Source organism: Sparus aurata, chromosome 8, assembly GCF_900880675.1.
Source record: "Sparus aurata chromosome 8, fSpaAur1.1, whole genome shotgun sequence".
NCBI classification, from domain to species: Eukaryota; Metazoa; Chordata; class Actinopteri; order Spariformes; family Sparidae; genus Sparus; species Sparus aurata.
In genome coordinates, this window is record NC_044194.1 from 21,562,153 (window position 1) to 21,586,016 (window position 23,864).

Genomic DNA, 23,864 nt, shown 5'->3' on the forward strand with positions numbered 1-23,864 from the left:
AGGACTGAAACTGCTAAAATAAAAATATGGAAATCATTAAGTGTCTGAATAAATTCATTAATACACCATTGAATGCATCAAAACTAATAGGAAAAAATAAATGTCGGCATGACTTTACATTTCTGTCTTAATTTGCTTCTGTTTTGTATTTAACTTTTATTAATCCTCTACTTATTTAAGTAGGATTTATTCTGTCTATTGTGAAAATAAACTGCCCTTTGAGGGCTAAGGTGCTCAAAACCTCTCGGAACTAGCAGTAAAAATGTATGAGTTTATGGTTGTTGGCAATGGGCGGGGCAAATTAGTTGGCTAGCGCCCCCTAAACAGCGTTTAGTTTGATGCACATGCATGAAATTTGGTACACAGCACTTCTCTGAGCTGGATGTTGAGATCCACCTCAAACAGCTTGTGATATACCACACATACGCAAAAGGGTTTGACATTAATATTTATTTAAAGACTTCAATTCTTACAGAAAAAGTCATTTTAAGTCAGTCTTTAGTGGCTTCAATATTTCCTATAAGAACAGTAAAACCTGTGCTGTCTTGCAATATCACCAACAATAAGAACTGATTTTAAGTAAATACTATATGTATTAATGGACAAATCATTTTTGATTGGTCTCTTAGTGTAATCACTGGCATCATGCAGAAGCCACGAGTCACTGTTTTGAGATCCAAAACATGGGGGTTTTTGAAAAATAACAGTTAATCAGATTAATGAATTTGGTTGAGTGAACGATTTCAGTTTATGATAAAATACAGATCTGTAGTCACTTTAAACATGGCTATATGAGGCTGGATAATGTTCATTCTCAACTGACTGATTTTGCCCCTTTTGCACAGAGCGAGACAGCACAGTTTTTCTCTGTTCAGATCATGCTCTTTCTTATTCGCATCACTTCAACCACTGGGTCTGAGAGAACAATGCTGAGAAGAGTCTGATGAGTGGCCGTGCACGAACGTCCCAAAAAAATAAAAAGAGAAGAAAAGCAGACCAGAGAACAAAAGACAGTCTTCAAAGGTAGCATCTGAAGGCATTGCACAATTCCAAGATTGATCAGTGAGATTTTTAAGGCAAAAAAGTTGTCTAAAATAACATAAAGATGTTATATCACTATTTTTTTTTTTTAAACCCACTGGTGTATCTCTGTTAGAAAAAAACACACATGCAAACTTAATGCATGCTATAAAAAAACATCAGAATAAAACAGGATATTCATCACGAGCATTCGATTAAACCACTTTGTTAATATTATAAGGTACAGTAAACACCTTTCATGTTGTATGTGTGAAGATTACGTGGGCGTTCATATGGCCATGCTGACACGGTATCGCCTTGGCAGAATGACACAGATGCAACGATGAGCGGTGGAGGCAGCGAGGTGTAAGCCTACTTCACCGCAGCTTGTTTGTCCGCCATTAGCGCAAAGGGGTTGTTTTCCCGCCGTGCAATCTCCTACACAATAAATGCTTTTGATTGTCACTCCTACACCGACACAGCCTCAGAGGAACAGTGATTTCACACATTGCAGCCGCACGTGACAAACACATCGGTATATGTTAATACTTCGAATTCCACTGGGGTCCTACGCAAACAGCGCTTCATGTCCTGAGGGCAAATCCATGCGTGCCAAAGAAAATAAACACATGCTGTCACATCTATATTGTACATCATAGATAAATATGGAAGTCATGTGGTTGTATGAAGTAGATCTAATGATTGTTTGTTAAACCCCTCCCCTGAGCAGTGAGTGTCCAATCATAGCCTATCAATCATAAAAGTATGTCAGAACAGTCAAGCTTTGAACTTCTCCACATGAAGTGTTGTGCGAGTGATACTCTGATTGATTTTGTAGGAGTGGTGTCTTTTTTTGAGCCTTGCTCAATGAATTAACCAGTGAAAATGTGCAAGAACGGTGTAAATTTGGTTTTGACAAATCCCAGCGAGTGGCTAAATGAGACTGAAGAGGCGGTCAAGGACATTAAATGTCATTACTAGGAACATGGTTTTATTACAACCAAATAAGAGTCTGATCCTACATTTTTCATTAATATACCTATGGCATGTGCTATGTCTCCTCTACAATACAATACCAATGCTGTTTCTTTATTTCCATGTCAGCTATGTGCATCATCAACTGGTAAACATGCTAATATTTTTACTAACTACTAGCTTTAGCCTGAGCCTGAGCATTGTATCATGAATGAAGAAAGTGCACAGAGAAGACCACTTTCACAAGCTTCCTCTTGGAAAACAACTTGTGGAGCACAGCTAAATTAGCTAGCTAAACCTGATAGTGACAATTTTCAATTCAGATTCCAAAATGAATGGTCATCAAGTAGAAATGAGAAGTCGTGTGAGAATGTAAAGCTTGACAGGCCGGTCTGGGTTTAGCAAACAGTTCTTTTGGTTTATCATCATGATCTGACTAACAATGTTTTTGGTCCCAATTGTTTAAATGCCAACTTGTTTTCGAACCTGAAAATTGTATATGCGATTTTAAAATATGTGCACAGCTTCAGCTCCGGGACCTAAAAATGTGATCACAGGACGGAAGCGGTTGAGAAAAAAGCTTCTAAAGCTGCTGATACTGAGATAAACATCACGTCTCTGAAACCACTGTTTCTCTGAGAAAACGAGCGAGAAAAACCTGCCATCTTCGCTCAACCCTTGCCTTGTTATGTAAGTGTCATGCATGTTTCATACACAAATACATGTACTGGATGTACAGTATAAATGAGAGTGTGGGTGTGGGATGAAGTTGACATTGTGTCATGATAAATAAATGAAAGGCCCTGCCTTGTGTTTCAGCAGGAGAGTCACAGAGTCCCGGCAGTTTGCTGCAAGTCAACTCTCCAGAAAACAAACAGTATATACAGAATATATATACATATACATATAAAAAAGACTGTTCCTGCCTGATCTGGTCTGATTTGATCCAGTTTGGTGTTGCTCCAGTCCAATACCAGACTTGAGACCTGTGCTACATTGTGCAATTCAACATCCCCACTGTTGTACGGGGTCCCCCCAACGAAACAACAATACAGAAGAGTACAAAATCTATCAGACCACCTGTCCACAGACCGAGGGACCCTATTCAGTCAAACTGAAGGACCAGCATGAATGAGTCCGAGACGCTACACTTAATATGTCAAATTTGGCAGAACAACGTTGCTACGGAGTATAATGGATCAGCAGGTCTACTTTTAAACATCTTGCACTCATGAAACCTACATTAATATCTAACCACTCGCATATAAAAAAATACAGGCCTGTCGTTCATGATTTAAATATGAATAACTTATGTATAAACATGAATAAGGCCTGTTAGTCATGATTTAAATATGATTACAGGCCTCAGTATAAAATGTAATACTTTATATCAGCAGTAAAGAAGCAGCATTACACATACAGTAGATTTGACCAATACACAAAAAGGCAAATTTGTACAGTGTATAAATATCTAAGAAGATGTTTTACAAGCAGTTTATGATTAGACGTTCATCAGCCAAGCAGTATATGATTTTTGAGGCGCAAGTTTAGAAAAATGTTGTAAACCTCCTTGTAGAATGATTCCTTGACTGAATAGGGCCCAAAAAAGTACTGATAGCATCTACAGTTTGTAGTACACAGACACAGTAAAATGTATAAACGCAGTTCTTCACACATTTACATGAGTTAAAAGGGGCCTCTGGATACAGTGGCTGAGTTTGTGCTTTGTGTTAAGTAATCATTTACACATTACTGGTCAGAACAGCAGGGTTACATTTGAGTTTCACCCTCAAACTTGGCTAAAAGTGACAAAAAGTGCAATTACCTGTTCTGGGTTTGAGTATTCCCCATTTTTAAAGGACTACTCCTGAAATAGTATTTTAATATTTAACTATGCACCACCTGCAGGCTCTGGAAAGTTTGTAACTTGCTCTTTTGCAGAGAATAGAAACTAAGTAAAGCTTGGACTCACAGCAGTTACAGTGGATTCCAGTGGTGACCCAGTTTCCAATGTGTCCACGGAAGGTTTCTGGAGCAACACACGAAGAAAAAAAAAACAGCTAACCATGCCAAAATGTGTTAAGCCATATTTTTTGTGAGAACGGTGGTTATATGACAAAGAAGAACTGTATGCCGTGGCAGAGATGTTCATGCTTTTTTTTCACCATGAAACTGGGTTGTTATTAACCGTTAATCAGACTTCATTTCCATTTTGTTTCCAATTCATTATTCACAAAAACTGAGCTAATCTGCCTCATCAAGGATTGTGTGGGTTTGATTGACAGTGCTGGCGAGACAAACATCGACAAAACTCTCATCACATTTGGATTCAAATGCTGCTAAACAAAATAAAAAAAAAAACTAAAAACCTCTCAGGTGAAATTGTGATAGTTTGGCCCCATTGGACTTAATTTTCAGGGCATTAAACTAGACTCACAATAGCCTGTACAACTGTGTCCATGTCATCCACACAGCCAATTAGGGCATTTTTCTGCATTTGTGTTTTTAATTGTTTTTCGGCGCTGCCACAGGAAAATCCACCCTGTCGCCAGGATATCATGTTGGCGGTTAACATTTCTGCAAACCACTGATACATTCATGTTTGTAGGTGTCATAAGCTAAGTACCATATTGTAAGTGACCTAACTTTTTACTTGACTGGGAACATGGAGGCAATGGTGGTGGGGGTTTTGGGCGAGGCAGCTGCCAAGCTAGTGAACACAGTTCGAGACTGTGTTTCAACATGTTGTAAGTGTCACACTGTTGGATATTTTCAGGGCGACCTTTGGAGAATTCCCAGTAATGTTTGCAGCGACAGAAAAATGAATATTTTCCATGGGAAGCAGGGATATCTCCTGTGTTTGTGCCTGCAAAAGCAGGTGCTTTTTTAAACAAGACCTCAGGACTTCTCCAAGCGTGTTTGTGGCTACCTAAAGAGGTGTTTATGATCGTTAAAAAACAAAAATTTCAAAATTACAAAATTAAAAGTTACAACATAAAGAAAAGTGAGGGTTCAAGATTTCACTGGTTTGCAGAAACATACATTGCAGGGTTCCAGGGTGCAACTTTTTTGGTCGCACATACGCCCAAAAAACTGCCAAGTGCAACTAAACATTTGAATTGGTTGCACCTGATTAAAAGAATGTATAGAAATATTTTTTAACAAACACCAGCTGGATGTGTATTTGCATATTAACATATTTTCTGTAGATTATTTTGTACACTTTCATATTTTCATATATATCAAGTTTATGTTTTTTTATAATAATATTTGAGGTTGATGATTTATTTGAGTTTGTCGAGCAACAGCACTTGAGGTTGATGCAATTTCTTGTTGCATGTGCTGAGATTCAAAATAATCAATAATCCTTTAATAATCGTTTACCTAATGTGTTAAAAAATTAGGAGTGTATTATTGGTTGAACCTAAATTACAAAGTTAGATGCACCAGTGCAACCAGTGTAAAAAGTCAGCATGGAGCCCTGCATTTCCGACCTTTATTCTGGCAATTGGTTTTGGGAAAATCACACCGTCGTTCTTAATCCCAGTCTGATGAACATGGTTTGTTTCTCATCTGGGAAGAAGCTGTCAGTGAGCACAACACTTAGAGACCTATTTGAATTGCTATAAAAAAAAGAGGTCGGCCAAGTAGCCGAGTAAACAGGGAGGTCGCCACTGGAATCCGGTGTGACTGATATGAATCGAGATCAGAAAGTCGTCGGAGCTACTTTTCAATCCTTCAGGAGGTGAGAGTTTGATAATGTAAACAGTTGTTTCTGTTGACTACTCCTTTAACTCCTCACGATTAACTAAATGCTACTAAACCTAAGGGGTTGCTGATTATAACTGGCTTTTGCTGCGGCTGTTAAATGCTGTAAGATAACACGGAACTAAAACGTGTGCTCACAGTCATTTCTGTGTAAATCCATACGGGCAGCTGCTAAAAGAAAAAGCATCTCTGCATTCTGATCTGTTGGTTCACTGTTCTCCGTGCACATATTCACAGTATGTTGCTAACACGAACGTGTGAGTCACCTGATCTGATAGCTACCAAAGTGCTATAATTCTCAGCCTAAAGTTTGGCAAATATCTGATGAATACTTAGTGAGAAAGGTAAAACTGTGAGCTTACCCAAAATCACTGAAACGCCGACACTTATTTAAACAACCTTTTTTTTTTGGCAATACTGAACAAAGTGAGAGGTAGAGAGACGTAAAACAAACTGAAAAAAAAAAAAAATAATAATAATAATGCTGTGAAGTAAGATGTTGTTTCATGAAAATAAGGACACGGCACAACACACAGTCAGGTTCGGTAGGATGTGTGTTTTTGACTTCTGGGCTTGGAGATCCACATTTCCAGAACCCACGGTGGACACGGTGCCTGCGACTGTTTTCCGACAAAAAAGAGTAAGGCTGGTTCAAGTCCCTGCTGCATTTCATGTGACCAGACTCCCAGGGAGCACAGCTTCCTTTTGAGTCAAGGCAGGTGGACGGAGCAGACGGCGGAGGAGCGTGGGAAGATTTCAGGTAGGTGATGGGTTTGCTCTTAATGGAACATGGCAGTGGTGGTGGGGAGGGGGAGGGGGAGGTGGGGGTTGTGTGGGAGGGACAAAGCCCTGAGTGCAAGACAACAGTGCATGCTTCTTTTAAACTAGCACATGCTCCATTTATTATTATTATTTTTTTAAGAAAACACACTCTGTAATGAAGAATGTGGCACCAGGGCCTAAATGTTTTTTTTTGTACAAAGTCACAACCTCCAGTTTCTGCAGCCGAAAAAATAGGAATCTGAAAGGTTTTTCACATTGATCGGTATAAATTGAAAAAAGATTCTCAGCTCCAGTCCCCGTCAATTTTTGTAAACATTTATCTATTTCGAGAGATGATATTTGTGAAAAGCAGAGGAAGTGGAAATAGAAATAGCAAACAGATGAACAGTGTTTCAAAAAAGGGCTTCTTGAGTTTGGACCCTTTCAGTCTGACAGCCGTGAGTGGTCGGTTTCTGTCCTGTTGCAGGGAGGTGATCTCGGACCACGACCCGACAAAACCTCCGCCTTAGTCCACTAAGGGAAGAGTCCCTTCTTCTAAACAGTGGAGCAGTCCCACTATCTGCATCATGGCTCACGGCCAAATGTTCTCGGAGTGCAACATGAGAGAGCTGGCGAGGTTCGCCGTGTGCTCAGAAGCTTCCAGTGAAGAGTAGGAAGAAGAAGAAGCAGAGAGAGGAAAGTAGAGACCAGTAGAGTCGGCTGGCCGGCGTTGGAGGAAGACCTCAGCCTTTAGATTCGGCTTACCCGTCTTGTGAGGAGGGGGTGGATCGCCTGTGGTGGACAGGGGGTGTAAGGAGGTGGCAAGGGGCCTGGTTTGATCCCACGGGTCCTCATGTAGGACAAGAACTGGTCTGGGATTTCAGCAAGCACTTCCTTAGCCAGACGAGCCATGCTGAGGATGTGGTTTCCCCGCCGGTCAATGTAGTCTCTGAAAGGAACAAACTGTGGAGCAGAAACAAGGAGAGGAGATAAGATGAGATAAGAGGAGAAGGAAATGGCAGGGATGAAACAGAAGACTCAGGAGAGAGGACAGAAGAGGAGATGAGAGAGGAGGAGAAGCAACAAGGCCATCAGAGAGAGGAAAAAAGGAGAGTAGAGCAAAGGTGATGAGAGGAGAAGAGAGGAAACAAGGAGAGGGAAGGAAGGAGAGGAAACAAGGCCATAAGATATGAGAAAACAAGGCAAGGAAAGGAGATGAGAAGAGAAGAGAGCAAACAGGTAGAGGAAATTGTGGGAATGAAAGAAACAAATGAATAAGGACAGGAAAGGAGAAGAGAAGGAGGGACGCTTGGATAAAGAATAGAATATGAGAGGGGAAAAGAGATGTCAGATAAAATATCAGAGGAGAGGCGGTAAAAGAAAGGTACAGAGTGAAAAGAACAGAGAGGAAAAGGTGAAAACAGTTTAGAGGAGCGAGACGGAGGGAAGGAGACAGAAAAATGGCAGACGGAACAAGAGCACAGCAGAGGGTAAGGCACAGTGACCTTTTCCCATTAATCATAAATCCTGCAGTCCTCTGAGGACGTTCTGCTGAGCGAACAGTCTCACGGTCAGTCAGCCATGTCTGTACCTGAACAATGTCCCTCTCGGCATATCGTCCTTGGGATGAGATCCTCTCCTCGTCCCCGTCCAGCTCGATCATTTCTGAGGAGGGGAGCACATCAGTCACACCCTGTCAGGAGACTCAGGCCGCCATGTCAAAGCCAACATGACACTCAGTTTGTGTGTTTTAATCTCCTGAAACTGTCAGCGTGCCAATGGCTTACATCTCCTTGGAGTGTTGGTATGCAAAACGTGGCATGAGTACACAGAATTTGCGTCACCGAGCGAGAAGCCATCGGGCTGTGAGTTGCACACACCACTGTGCACATGGGGCAAACATGCAATGTGTAAGCACAGCCAGCGATGTGCACCACGGGGACATCATGCAACCGTGCACTCTGGCTTCATGAGCGTGCAAATCGTCGGATCCCGTTAACTTTGCAGGCTAATTGCTCATTTTGACTGAGCTTGTTTTTACAGAGGACACTGCTCCGTGAATTGTAAACATGAGAGAGGTGAGAAATGTGGCCATCTTCCATTTAAAAAATAAAAAAAGAAAAGAAGAAAAAAAGAAACGCACCACCTCTGTCTGGTCCAACAAGTAAGAATTTTTTACATCCACTTGACCTCCGATTCAGTCGAGGAGGTGATGGAGGGGAATTAAGGGTAAGGAGGATGCAGAAGGGAAGAAAAGGCGAGCTGCACAAGGAAGGACTGAACCATATGGGAGGAGAGATAGGCAGCAGAACGAAGGCGAAGGATTACCGCATGCAAATAGACACACGCATACACCTACACACGCACACAAAAGCATGCCAACACACGCACGTGATCTTCACCCTGCTTACCATCAAATTCCGCTGGTCCAACCCCAACTATTATAATTGACATGGGCAGAGACGCGGCCTGTTAGGGGTGGAAGGAGACAGAATAAGCACATCAGAGGCGGGAAGAAGCCGCGTTTGTTCTTTTCACCATTTTGCTATCTTAAACGCCGCAGGCTGTCAGTGAAATACCCCCGCGAATTACTAACTGTAAGCTAACTGGCCACAGAAAGGCTGCTCAATAGCAAAATTCAATGCCATTGTTAAGACAGACGGGGTTCAACCAATCCCATCCGCGCTCTGCAGCCGGTTTTCATAAAGCCCCTCGTCCGACCGGTTCTGGAGTTTTCTAATTTCATGCATCTACAACTTTGTCTAAATCTCCCAAAGCTTGACAGCTTAAAAATGAGTCCATTTACATCTTCCTCTGCCCTGAGCTGCAGCTGAACTGCTGCCCCGCATCGCAATATTGTTTATTAAATCTTGGCGGAGTGGGACAGCAAAGTACAGTTGGAGTGATGAATGATGAATGAAGGTTTTCAGTGTTTCATAACTTCCCGTGGTTATTAGGCAGAGGCCCAAATTGCTTGAGATATGAGGGGCATGGATCCTCCGTGGGCTATTAGATAATTACTCTCAAATCTTACTTCACAATAACATTACATCACATGGGGGCGTGGGGGGGAGGAGAGGCAGCGAGCTCAAACAGCCGAGGACCCTATATATGAGAAAACGCTACACACATCGGCTCTGATTAGAAGGCAGCGTTATTAGAGCTTAACGCGGCAGCAGCAGTGAGGGCAGGGGTGGGGCGGGGGTGGGGGTGGGGTTGACCCGCCGACTACCCCTCTTCTCTCATTAGCAAAGACGAGTGAAAGAGAGAGAGAGAGGAGGCACTAAGAGTGAAAGACGGCAGCGGATCTGCTTTTTATATTCTCTCTTTCATATTGTTTGTTGGTTCATTAGGATCTCCATGAGTGGTTCAATCATGGCCGGACCTCCCGGGGTCCTCGCATGTTTTACACTAAATTAACTGAATAAATATGAGCGTGACGTACACAGGCTGCTGCTGTCCGCTATGTTGTAAACAGCATTTGTTCACCCACTGTGCGTTAACGGCTCGAAATGTCTCTGAAGTCTCGATGAACAATAAAGGTGGAACAATGAAACCTGCAGTTTGTAGGCCGAGAGGGTTAAAAGTGGCACGTTACATTCACTATGGACTCCTTGGTCTGCGCCATGTCCGTGATCACGCCGTCAGAGATGATGAGCAGGATGAAGTACTGCGAGCCGTCCATCACTGCCGATGCATACCTGGCATGAAGAGAGAGAGACAGGAGAGTCAAAGGTCAGATGAGAAGGCAGAGAATGCCTGCACTTCTTTTAGGTTTTTATCAACTGACTTCAAACACGAGTTTAAAAGACATTCTGCGAGAATCGAACAAAAAGATATCATTTGGTTGTATTTTGGAAAGTGTGACATCCAAAGTTTTGTTCCTTACGAGGGACAAATAGACAAGATATCTCCGACTCTGTGCTTCAGCTTTGACCGTTCTGTTTTTCTGTCTCAGTCAAGTCCGTCAACTTTACAGTGGTACAAAATGAGTCTTGTAATAAATCCCTGTCTCAAACCACATCCGCTGTTGCTCCAATCATGTAATTATGTAATATCCAATATTTGGCTATTATCCCTCAGTGAACACTAAAAACAATCTTATCTTATTGAGGTCAAATGGTCCATTTACAGTGTAAGCATCAGTGCTGATAACTTTTTTGTATTTTAAGCATTCTAGTACATATCTATGTCTTTCACTTTGATTCTGTTATGGAATTACATTTTAGTTTTATGTATTCTACATGTAAGCCCACAGGTTTTATTTTGTTATCAGCGTCCCCTCGCAGTGTTATGTCTTCATTATAATTAGCCAACAACAAGCTGAAGCTCGGTAGCAAGGCCAACATAAAATGTTATGCTAGCCAAGAGTTTCCTCTTGAGGTCAGTGGGGAAATTGTGATGGATGACACTTCCCAGTGCTTGGCAGAATGAGCATGACTAACAAAGTATGATAACAAGTAACACGCCAGTGTCACTCTCAAGGTTTCAGAAGCAATTCCCAAGTGGACTAAGAAATAATAATGCGTTTTAGTAGTTTTCAATCTAACGTCGTTAGACCTAGAGATTAATGAATGCACCAATCGCTCTCTCGATTGTTACCACAGGAAACACCGGTTCCAAACTTCTCCCTGCTGGCCCTTGCTAACGTAGGTCACACAGAGGCATTAGCGTTAAATTGAGTTTCATAACCAGTTAAAGCTCCTTGTAGTGTGTTTAACATCCAAACTTGATATTAAAATTCCATCTCTCAACAACCATCTCCACCAACTATAAATTGCTTGATGTACTCCTGGATCCATATTCCATCTATCATGTGTTTATCCTGTAATTTGACTATATTTATCTAATTCTGCACAAACAAAAGCCAGAAGAAACCGTTATCACCGTGATAGTGCTGCTTCTGCTTTAAATAGACAGATATGATGCACACTGGAGTCAGGTCTATTTATTTTTTTCAGCTCTAAACTATTGTAGCAGTTTCTGTTTCTGTTACATAAACCGCTGTGACATGTTTGAAGTGATGTCACAGGACAATATTTTGAGAGTGTATGTTGAACCACGCTCTTACGCACAAGCGGCCAGACAATTACGAATCTGACATGACTCGATGTCACTTCTCTCTTTTTTAGCCTCGTCTTTCCTGGGTTTTAGTCAGACGCGCCACAGAAGCGAGCGCCGAACAATGCAGCTATTCTCAGGCCGAGTGGGCGGGCGGCACTCAGAGAGAGAGAAAGAGAGAGAGATGGGGTTTGAAAGCCGATGATGAAAGGTGGGAAAAGTGCTTGTTACAGTCAGTCTTGAGGATCCTGAGACAAGGTACAGATAAAGGAAAAGTCAGGTACAGGTCGGAAGGTGCGACGCGTTACTTTCCATCAGTGGTTATCTGTGTAAACTCAAAGTGCAGCAGACAGTTTTCTGGCTGTATCCCTGCTAGAAGTGTATATTATTTGCATTAAATATTTAAAACAGTGCAGGAGCAGCTTTTTGCATTTGGAATTTGTTGCTCTGATAAAAATTTAACTGCCCTCGAGGGCCTATATGTCCCCTTTTATTCCAGTTTTAGTCTTGTGCCTGAAGGGATTCATTTACTGCACAGGTGTGAAATGGTGAGAGGTGTGACTTCTACTGTTTTTCACAGCACTGTTTCTTCTTCTGTGGTTGAGGATTCTCTGTTTTATTCTTTATGCCTTTGTTGCCTTCCCCTGCGCTTTAAGGCAGCCCAGCAGTCATGGTGCAGACTTGTTCCCTCCTGTTCATGGTTGTTACACATGTCCAAATCACCAGAGCAAGTACTGACTCCTCTTAGGTGACTGAGCTAACGGCTTCTCAGGTGGCTGTACAGCAGCCCACACACACGGCTGGAATTTCACAAAAGCCAATTGGTCCTAATCAGAATGTCTTCGGCAGAGCCCGAGATTGGGCGTACTGTATTCCATGACATTTGCGTGTGCGCCCGCCTACATGTTTCTATTGTGATTATAGTGGACCTACCTGGCCACGTGGTTAATAACAGGGGAGAAGTGGGTGGGTCCGTAGAGACGCACAGATTTGAGACTCTGGTAATAGGCCTCCATCACCCCCTCGATCCCGCTGCAGTACGGGTTCTGTGGATTACCGTTCTGCACAAAAACAGGAGGACAAAAGACAGTTACTTAAATGTAAATGTAAAATTGCAGGATCACTCTTAAATCATTTGTGGAGCCACTCAAAGGTGGCACTGCAACCTTTTAAAGACCTTGGGGTGTCCCAGTTTCTTGAGATACGCTTGCAAGAAGGTTGGATTAGATTTGTGTTTAAAGACGATGACAAGATACCTAAGAGGAGTCATAAACTGTTCTCTTTATGACCTTGTTCTCATGGCAGCTTGGGAAGAGCAAGGCCGGTGAGAACAAGCTGACACTATACTGCATTTAACGTGCGGAGTCCTGGTACCAGTCCTGTCATGAGATATATTCTCGTTTTACCATAGAGAGAGTTTTCTTTCTTTTTCTTTTGATAAGTAAATAACTTTTTTTTTTATTTAGTTGATTGTATTAATCATTCACTTTGTGATATTAAGATATTTGTTTTGCACAAAGGTATGAAGGACGTGTTAGGTATCCCATAATGTGATTTGAGGTCGCGTTAATGATAAACTTAATTCATACAGCGCCTTTAAAAGTGTTTGGAGTTTGCAAAATGCTTTGACAGACAAGCAAAACAACAGTCAAGCCAAACCCAAGGAAGTCGAGTTCAAACAAGAAGGTGAAACCCAAAGTGTGAAACACGAAATGTCAGCGCAAGTAATCCCAAGCAAAAGGGATTGAAAGCAATGAAACAGGCACTAAAAAGAAGAATAACAATGCAGATAAAGATATATATAAAATAATACAATCAACAAAGGACAATAAGAAGTTGACACCTTATCAGAGGAACTAAAAACAGATACATGGATTAAGAGCAGTTAAAAGAATGAAAGATCGTAAATAAATTACCAATAAACAAATAGAAGCAGTTAAGTGATGGTGAGAAAATAAAAGACATGACATAAGACATCTCACTCTGTGCTATTATTACAGGCTGACACACAGTTTGCACTTCTTGTACACTAAGATAAAATAAAAGACAGTTGCTGTGAGTTTGATTATGCTTTTATATAATTTCTAGAACTCTAAAATAAGCCAGCCTCATTTACAAAGATCACATATTAGCTGTTCTCTTTCAGGACGATGCTGTTTGTCTGATGTATCCACGGCCACCTTTCTGCCCTACAACACCGGCTAACAGCTACGTCATTGATTTAATGTCAGCCGGCTAATATTTAGAAAAATGTGATAAATAAATTCAAGGGCGATTAGAATAACTTTGTAGCAATACGTCAGTGTTGTGAGACCTCCGCACATTTTAACACTATGCATCAGAGTTAAAATGAAATTGAACAAATTGTTTCAATTTATTCAGTGACAACTAACAAGCTAAAAAGAAATATGTAAGGCCTGTGCCTCCCTAAGGGAGAAAACCAATATAACATATTTGTAGGTTTTATATCCCTTTATGGGAAAAAAGTCTGGGACGGAATTACATTTTAGTTTCAAAAGGCGCATGCTTTGGCTCCAAATTACAGAATAACAGGATTACATACACACCAACAGACATCAAAAATGCCCACCCTCAGGGCATAACATCAGTTTTGCTCCAGTATTATCAAAAATTATTGTGTAAAATGCACTAGAGGGTTGCGAGCCCTTCAGGATTTAAAATCCAATCTCACATTAGAAATATTACACATATTTTAAGGAAATGTTCAAAGTTTAATTCTTCCGTTGCAGCACTTTGGTGAAGAATATCCTGAGGCGAGACATTTCACATTTTTAACTCTGCATGAGGAATCGATACCAGGAGAGGCGTTCTGGTAAAACCCAATGTAGCGAGATAGAGTGTGCTTCCAACAGACAGAATGTGATAATAATCTGCTGGCTTCCTGAGTGAGTTCGTGTTTTATGAAGTTTTATAAAAGTTGTTGCAGTGTTTTATGTATCTCTGCAGATGCCACATCCTTTGAAAATGTTTGGTTGACTGGGTTTCAGATATCCAAAAGAAACCCACAAAGTAGCAAACAATACATTATTTAAGCGAGCCATATGTTTGGTGCTTTCTAATTATTTCAGTATGAAACCATCTTGACTGACTCTGCTTGGTTGCCCATGAGCATGAACAGTGCACTTGAGACTGCTTTGCTTTGTAAATGGTGCTTGCATAATATCGTCAGATTCAGTAGTGGCTTCCTCCCGCAGCGGCTACACAGCTGCAGCCTTCCTCTTTAAGAGCTGACTGACTTAAATCCTTAATGGTTAGATTAATGCATATGTGCCTTGTCTCAAGGTTTGGCGCCTCTGGGGAGGCTGTTACCCAACGCTGAGCAGCTGTAAAGGCTGTAAACGCCTCTGGAGCAACATCTGGAAGTGGCAGCAGACCAGGGAGAGTATTATGGGTGGCTGAGGAGTGGTCAGTACGTCTGGAGCCCCAGAGCACTTGACATTGGCACAGTGGCGTGGACGGATGGATGGATGGGTGGAGGATGTGAGATGGAAACTGAGAAAGATGCATGGCTGAAGATTCTTTATCCTTGTGTGTGCAAATGTATATATATATATATATAAATATATATATATATATATATAAAGTATATATAAAGTTGGCTTGTTTACAGGCACAAACCAACCATCCTATTCAGCTTCCATTAGCACAGTGTGCACAGGCTTGTTGGCTGCATTTGTTCCTGTTTTTGGACAGCAGTATTCACCACCCACGTGCACACGACTGCCTGTAATTGGTCATCTGTGTATAAAAGTGCCTGGTTGCTGCATGTGTTTTGAGTTCACTTTCACAAAGTTTTTCTTTTACATAGTTATAGCATGACTTTATGTTTATATCTTGCCTTGAGAAACATAAAAGTAGTCTTTGCTCTAACTGTGACGGACAAGCTCCTCCGGCTGGCGAGAAGGCCATTAGAAGATTTATTCTCTGTGCCATATTCGACAGCAGTGGTAGAGCAAGCCAGATTCTTTCATACTGCCAGTCCTAATCATAATGTTGCTCAAACTTAGCACCACATTTCACATGAACCCCACTGCTTCATGTTACAAAGGGAATCTTTATCTCCATAAATCCATGTCTGATTTTATTGGACAGCTACTTTCCAACGATTGGATTGATTTTGGACCGACATCTTAAGTGTTCATACAATATGTACCCACGAATGGATTAATGGAGGGACAAATGATTGGAAGATCTGTGCATGTACTGTATACAGACAGGTGGGTGTTTGATGGTGAACATTATGCGAGAAAGAGCTCGTCTTCTCACCAGGGCAAACTCGTGCGAGACCCGTCCATCTGGTGGAAGCTTGGCGCCAAAGCCCAGCGCAGGAAACATCTTGTCGCTGTCGTAGTCCTGGATGATCTCTCCGACTGCCCGCAGCGCCATGGCGTAATCATTTAGCTGGTATGGGCTCATGTAATGGAGCGAGGTGGGCTGGGACGGGTTGCCTGGGACCCGAATGGTTCAACACAGTAAAACACACATCAGCATCAAACTGTAATTACGCCTGCTCCCCCTGGGCTGTGAGTCATATTAAAATAAAAAGGAGGGGGGTGGATGGAAGAGGGTTAAAACGCAGACTGGAGTTTTAGTTACACAAACATTTCCCCCAGGCACAGCTGCACTGGAGACAGAAATAATCTCACTGGTTGCCTCAAAACCTCAGCGGGCGGTGTCAGGAACCTCAATATTACAGCACAGAGTGGCAACATCAGCTACTATGCTAATAAAATGATGAGCTACAATGAGCTGCTGACCTACTAAGTGCAGATCAATGATGCAGCATCATCTGAATAAAACTACTGATTTGAAAATGAACTCCTCTTTCCTGTCCATAAATGCATGAAGCCGCTTGTCTTGAATAAAATACAAACAAGGAATGATAAAAATGGTGAAAATAAATACATCCAAGTAGATCCAAACACCATCACACAATAGTGACGTTAAAGGCAGAGGCTGGTGCTGTTCTATAATTTTCCTTAAAAAATCATATGTGGTCTCAAGTTCTAATCAATTGCAATCACAATCTACAATTTAAATGTTCTTTCTTTTTCTCAATTTTGAATTGTCCTGTAGTCTGACTTTCAAACAGCGTCTGAATTTCTCAATTTGCTCCATTAAAACACAATGTTGCATTAAAGCTATTACTGTTTTTGCACAAGCTCCTCATCTGCCATGCTGCTTTAGGGTTACTTTTTAACCTGTTACCCTACTCGGATACTGTTCTTGTTCATTTTGTGATTCAAGTAATCCATTATTTTACTACATTTTCAAATAAGAAATAAGTGACTGTTAGAATATCACCATATTTCCCTGTTCCTTTTGTTGTCACAAGAAAAAACAAGACGGTAGGAGCAGAGAGAGCAGCATCTGTTTCATTGTCGTGTGTATTAACATCGCATGTATTACCATGATGCTGTTTGATTGTTAGCAGTCAATAGGCTGAGCTGTAGCTGCCTGTCAGTACCCTCCAATTCTGTTTCCTTTCAAAGACTAATTCGACCCTTTTCATTTCAGCAAACAAATGACATGTTTTGCTAAGAAGAACCCATTCACTTGTGCGTGTTGATATCAAATATAACAGATTAATGGAGCTGGGATATTAGGTTTGTCATTCCTGTTATGATTAGCCTTCAAAGTGGCAGATTATGGGTCGTAATATAAGCAGCAACGTGCGCAAAGAATCAGAAAGGGATTTTCCATTTCTGAAAATTGCAAATGTACAAACGAGTTACCTTTCTCAGTGGCCAATGCTGTAATGCAACTCACTTATTAGTGGCGGTAAAGCAACCCCACGCTGCTCACATTGCATTATATACAAAAAGCCACCCAAGGAAGAGCCATGTGAAGTTATTTGTTCAAACAGCGTAGCTATCTGGCTGGCTCCTTCACAATATTCACATAACTAGATCTGCCAAGACAGTTTGGAAAGTTGGAACCAAAAGCAAGATGAGCCTTGATATATAGTATAACTGTAAACTCCTTCAAGATCAATCAAGAATTGAAATAGTCATAACACCCTTTAGTTCTGCTAGTTCTGCTTTGCATAGATCTTTATGGGTCAGATATATGTAGCTTCATGAGATTCGTCCCTGGATTAACACATATTCAGGATTTAAGGCAGGAGGATGGCTTATGTTGGACTGAATCAAAATGAACTACGGCTCCTATCTCTGGCATGTCAGCCAGTGAAACTGTGTGGCTCATTTATGTGTTTTTAATGTTATTGTTAACAACAACGGAGCTCTGGGGCACAGAGAGATGAGATATGTCAGGCTTCACAGACACAGACAACACAATAAAGCAGTTTCTGGTCCTTCCATGTTTTTGTTTTATTATAATGAAAACACAACATCACCAGCCTGGATTTTTTAATATGCTATAAATGTTAATGGGGTGCTTTGTGGAGTATTATAAAAGTAATGAGACAGCTTTTTTACCCTGAAACAACTTGCATTAGAAGTTTTGCAAATATGAGCAACTGGGGCTCGAAGAACAACTTCCGCTCGGTCCCAACTGCCAACAACAACCAGAAGTAATGGAATTACATGCATAATATCACTATTACTTCCGCCACTCTCAAATGCTGAAATGTGGGACACTGATTTGACGGCGGTAAAGTAAGCCAGTCATCTCTTCCGTGACATAATGATGTCTCCAAAATTGTATTACATACATTAGCTGAAATGAGCGCATCACTCATATGTGACAGAGTCCTCTGCGCAGAATTGCTCATTTTGTTTGTTTGTCATTATACTGTTGTCGCTGAAAAATGCACAGCAGTTTACCTGTGGGGCTTCATAAACACGGACAACATGGTGAATTGGAAATGTGATTTTAGAAAATGTGGGTGTGATGACTCTCCGTCTACACTGAGAAAACAATCTGTACAAATTGTGGTTAACAAAGAACATCAAACTGAGCTCAGATGTTAAAAGTAACAGACAACGTTACTATAACTGTCCAACTTTTCAGCTGTTTTGCCCTTTTAAGTATCATTAGTAGAGTAAATTAAAATTGGCTTGTAGGAGTTCACATCAAATGAAGATCTGAGCGCTAGCCACCAAAGTTTTATCTGTCCGATACACTTAAGAGATTGGTTTGATAAGAGCGAAGCTTTAAAGCACTTACCATTTGATGCCGTGAAATCAATTGCCACTGTGAAATTAATCTGCGTCCTACAAGAGAAGATAAATCACATCAGGAGTAACGTGGAATCATCAATCAGGCCAGATTATACCACAGCATGTTTCAAAGCATGCAGCAGTGGGCAATTAAGCAGCGGGCTATCTGCAGCTGTTTGTCTTAATATTGGAGCTAGGAGATAAACACGGTGCAGTAATCCTCCCAGCAGAGTCCGCACTACATCACAACTGCAAGTGAGTGTGGAGGTAATGATGCAAGTAATAGTGCTGCCGCCATTTACTGTGAACTTACCCGCCTCGGATGTAGTCCAGGAAGGAGAGCTCGGTGTCCACCAGGCAGGACAGCAGGGTGACCTGAGAGGCGGCCAAGGAGAAGTCTGTTAATGATTCTCAGATTACACCAATCAATCAATCAGTCAATCAATCAATCAATCAATCAATCAATCAATCAATCAATCAATCAATCAATCAATCAGTCAGTCAATCAATCAAATTACCAACTGACCGACCGACCAATTGATCAAACTTTATCTATATACCTTATAAACCTTTAAAACAAATCAAAATAATAAAAAGATAATGATAGAGATATAATACAATATCATATGTAAAAGTTGAAAAAAATGTTAATATAACAGAACAGAACACAAAAATCAAATTAACAAATCTATATGAAATACAGTTAAAAAAAAATATAGGGTTATGATAAAAAAAAAATCTAAATGAGTAGAGACATTTACATTTTTCGACACTACATAAAAGACACACTGTGTCAATATTCCCAGCTCCTCACGTCTCAATAATCACGTTTCTAAAGTCAGTGGTCAGAGAGTTCCTTCTCTCTTCAACATGACGTTCTGAGCCTCGTTCTTTGGTTTGCTTCTCATTCTCATTCTCAAGTTCATCTGATTAATTACAAACTCAATTACATTTACGATTCAAACTCATTACACACCTGCACGTCTACGAGGCTAAACTAGAGTGACACAATTCAAATGACTCCTATTCAGAGCCCAAACTTGCTGTTGGGCATCCGTTACCTTCAAGTTCCAATCATTGCAGCAGACTTTAGACAGAGGTTTGATTGTATTTTGCACAAAGCACAAGAAACCAACCAGTAGTAACTGGCCCTAGGTTTTCTTAATGCCATTACCGTGTTTCAGTTTGATGAAACGCAACTTTTGGTGAGATAAATGCACCATGTGAGCACATTAAAAACTAAAATATGCAAAATGATAACATAGGTAAGGAATCGGGCGTCAAAAAGCAGGTCACACATGTTAAATAGGGGGCTTTTGGCGACCCTCAAGATCGGGGACTCAGGGCTGGTTTTCAGCACTGTACAGTTTTGATTCATGTGTGGCGAGAAATCTGTTGAAGATCTCCACAGGAAAATTTATTTTTGGAACAATGAAACGGCCATCCAAGTCCATAAGTCAGAGAATATCCGCGGCAAACATACTGAGCAATTACTTTTGACCTCTTCACCAATTTTGTTTGGTTGTGAAATTTGCAGCAAATACAGCTCTTAGTTGGTTTCCCTGTTCCTCATGTATTCCCTGTGTTCTGGGATTGTGGTTTGTTCTCTGTTTTTTGTATCACTGTTTGTTTTTTTTGTCCTTTTTTGCCTTTACATTGCCAGTTTCTTTGTTGCCTGCCTTTTTGTTTGTTGCATTTTGGATTATTGGACTTTGGCTATCAGCTCTTCATTAAAGCTTGCTTTCTGTTGGTGAAGCTGCCCCCTTTTGTCTGCCTTTGGTTCCTCATTTGATCTCTGTGACAATATGTTCAAAAGAACTGGAAAAATCTGAGGTTCAAAAGAGACGTGATATATTAGTGCTAGACAGTGTCTCCCACCTGTCCTTCTGACCACACTGTCCCCATCAATCAAATAAACTTTGAACAGCAACTTCGATTTAAGCAGTGTGTCTCCAGTGTACGTACAGCTTTGGTGTCACAGGAAAAAAAAACTTCAGTTACAGATGAACAAATTGTTGACTCACCGTTCCTGAGTTTAGGTATTTTTTCTTCTTCTTTCCTTTTTTCTTTGGATTTAGCACCTGTGGAGGAAACATGAGATTGGTCTATTGTGTCTCAGTTAGCTGTGGGTGAAACAACGAGAGCGAGAGAGAGAGATCCTGACTAATTTCTTCTTGTTCGTCTTCAATCCACCAAGACTCTATTCAGCAAAATACAGTTAAATAGAATTTGAGAATACACCTTTTACCTGTTCACAATATTATCACGAGTCCCTGCTTCCAAAGAAGTCTGACTTTAGTTAAATCACTTCAAGCGGCTCTCAGAACTTGCTCGTCCTGTCATTTAAACTGATATTTTTATCTTTTATAATGCTACGCTATGCTTCTGATCAAGGGGATATTTCTAAGGTTCTAAGATGTTCAAACTCATAACACTCCGACCTCACTGAACACGACCTGCACCCAGAGGCTTTTTTTTACACTGATGACACAAATGCTCAGTGTTTGCCTACGATCTGTTCCTCAGATGTGTAAGGGTCAGCATTTTTGCTGAAAAACGATAAGAGGTTGGAGGCGTCTGCAGATTGAAAAATTCAGAGAAAACGCAGACATCACATGCTACTTCACACCCTGCTCTTCCCGCCTCTGCAAAAGGTGATTCAGGTTCTGCTTCATCAGCACCTTTACTGACTTTTGACCTTCTGTGATTTATTTTTTTTCTTACATGCAGTTTCGAGGTTTCGAGGACTGTCAGTGAGCCTCAGAAAAATGAAGCAGAAGTCACTATCTTAAGGAACTGGTGCAAAATTAACAGCATATACTGTATGTCATGTATTTCACATATGAAGTATAGCATCGAATTGACTAATCACTGGACTCGGTGTATAACTGTTGACATATTCCTCCATGTGTAATGACTTGAATCGAAACACAAACCAGGGAGGGAGGGTTTTTTCACAATTAACATTTTTATGGACACCCTCCAAATCGATAAAAACCTGCTGAATACGTATGAGGTGGTGAAGCATTCCCGACGGAGAGAAACAGCACTCAAGCTGGATCAAACCGGCTGACCTTGAGTTCATTAGAAATACATTAAAAGTCAGGTGGAGCATCACTTTGAGTACGCGTGAGTCGACATTTTAGATGAAGTGATCAAGGTGAATCACCATGGGAATTTCTATAAGACCTGGATCAGTCCTACGCAAAGATCCCATTTTAGTCTCACTCAAGGTCTATGTTGCTGTCATTCATCTCCAAGGACAAACAAACACAAGGAGCACTGGAGGATCAGTGTATATCCTCATGTATGCACTTCAGTGTGTGGGCAGCAGCATGCTTACAGTTCATGCTGCGCTGACCTTTGTGAGCTTAACCAGTTCTTGTATGGTATGGGTTTTAAGTAATGCATAATAACACATGATCGTTAACCCCAACGACAAAAAAAACAAAACAAAAAAAAAGTTTGGTAGAATATCAGTATTTAGATGCAGCTTCATAGTTTGAGTATTTATAAGTGCCTAAAAGGATCTTTGGTATTCATCTATTGGGAAAGACTGTTCCATAAATAAATACGTTTGCGCTAACTGTGTCTTCCTCTGTTGATAACTTTAATATTTGATGTTATTCACTTCAATTTAACTCTCCTTATTAAATTGGTGCTGGTAACATAAGCACTGTAGGCTGGGTCTGTAGCTCAGGTCCCACAACTCTGAACAAGTCTGTAGAAGTTGATCTCAGTAAACTACTGTAGGTGCTTCATGATTATCCAACTCCACAACTGATCGATTACATTTTTTTAATAGCAATGACAGCTCTGTCATTCTTATAGTCGGAGAAAATGTTGGTACGCAAGGTGACCTCATGTGGTGCTTAAATATAGCGGATGGTAAACACATGGCTGAGGATAAGATACAGTTACCAAAATCATGTATTGTATAGTCATTGTGTCCTTGTTTTCTTTGCGCTTCTTTGTCACTCAAATGCTGTAAACAGCTGTCAACATGTTGCTCAAATGCTCTGAGAGATAAAATGCAAAACAACTTCTTTTAGGCGTCAATGTTGCTCTTATAATCTGACATGACGCACATGAACACACCAAAGTCGACCTCCCAACTTGGGAAATGGCATCATCCAAGAAGCACGTCAATGCAGCATTAGACTATCCCATCTATATTTACAAAGATCAACAGATCAATGGTTTTAACAACAGCAGTGTGACTGAATCCTGGTGGCTTTTTGCTTTTTAGGGTTAGACAAGTTCAAAAAATATTCTCAGAACTCATCAGCTAGCATCTGACTACATTTGGCTTTTTGTCCGTTGTTTTTTATTTATCTGCAGGCATTGTATGCAGATAGATAAAGAGTTGTCTCTTGACTCCAACTCTATTCTCACATTTCATGTTACTATTCTGGCTGTAAGCAATGAGCACAGAGGAGAAAGTCTATCTCTTGTCTACATCCAAAGCCCTGGAACATTAGCAATCACCCCGAAGAGATGTGCAACGGGCAAGAGCACTGTTTTTGTGCAGTAAGGCCTTCACTTTGGAAAATGAGATTTGAATTAGGGTCAGGTTATGGTAGGGCTAAGGACTAGAGGATACAGAACAAGTGGAAGAACAAGTGTGTGTGTGAAGAATATCACCTCATAGATGTGGAACTGTGACTGGCTTCTGGACATTTCTCTGTAGCTGGTGCTGAACTCGCCGATAAAGTCGTGGCTGTAAAAATGAACACACAGTCACATTTCTCCTTCCGACTGAAAAAATTGCAGCGGTGAGGCAGTGAGAACGGAAAAGAGAAGAACAGATTTGATTCATTTCTTTGTAGCGTATTCGCATTGTCTTTAATGTCTTCTGCAAAGCCCAGGAGAAATCAGGAGTGTCACTAACAAGCTCTGTGGTAGCCGGAGGCGTGGGTGTAGCCACCATTTTCATAATTTCACGGAGATAATCGAGCGCATTTGGACATGGGAGCTCAGGGCAAAATGCCCTTGAAATGTCAGAAACCGCCTGTGAAATCATCAATGAGGGAGCAAACTGTGGCCCTGAATGCTGGAAATTCACTCACTTCAGAAGATAAACACTATCTTTATCCCCCGACTGACTCGATTAAGTTATTGTCTTAGAGTCAG

The 23,864-nt window shown here is 41.0% G+C and overlaps 1 protein-coding gene across 1 annotated transcript in view; it reads right to left on the bottom strand.

Annotated features, from left to right (window-relative positions):
* Window positions 1-432: 432 nt before the first annotated feature.
* Window positions 433-23,864, bottom strand: part of LOC115587100 (copine-8-like) — a 77,315-nt gene continuing 53,883 nt past the window's right edge. The window contains exons 11-20 of the mRNA XM_030426727.1: window positions 23,376-23,451; window positions 20,756-20,812; window positions 19,045-19,106; window positions 18,739-18,785; window positions 15,874-16,055; window positions 12,520-12,647; window positions 10,124-10,226; window positions 8,937-8,994; window positions 8,117-8,190; window positions 433-7,488 (exon numbers count right to left, since the gene is read on the bottom strand). Coding sequence (XP_030282587.1) covers window positions 7,276-7,488; window positions 8,117-8,190; window positions 8,937-8,994; window positions 10,124-10,226; window positions 12,520-12,647; window positions 15,874-16,055; window positions 18,739-18,785; window positions 19,045-19,106; window positions 20,756-20,812; window positions 23,376-23,451 — 1,000 coding nt within the window. The 3' untranslated portion in view covers window positions 433-7,275. The remainder of the gene's footprint in view (window positions 7,489-8,116; window positions 8,191-8,936; window positions 8,995-10,123; window positions 10,227-12,519; window positions 12,648-15,873; window positions 16,056-18,738; window positions 18,786-19,044; window positions 19,107-20,755; window positions 20,813-23,375; window positions 23,452-23,864) is intronic.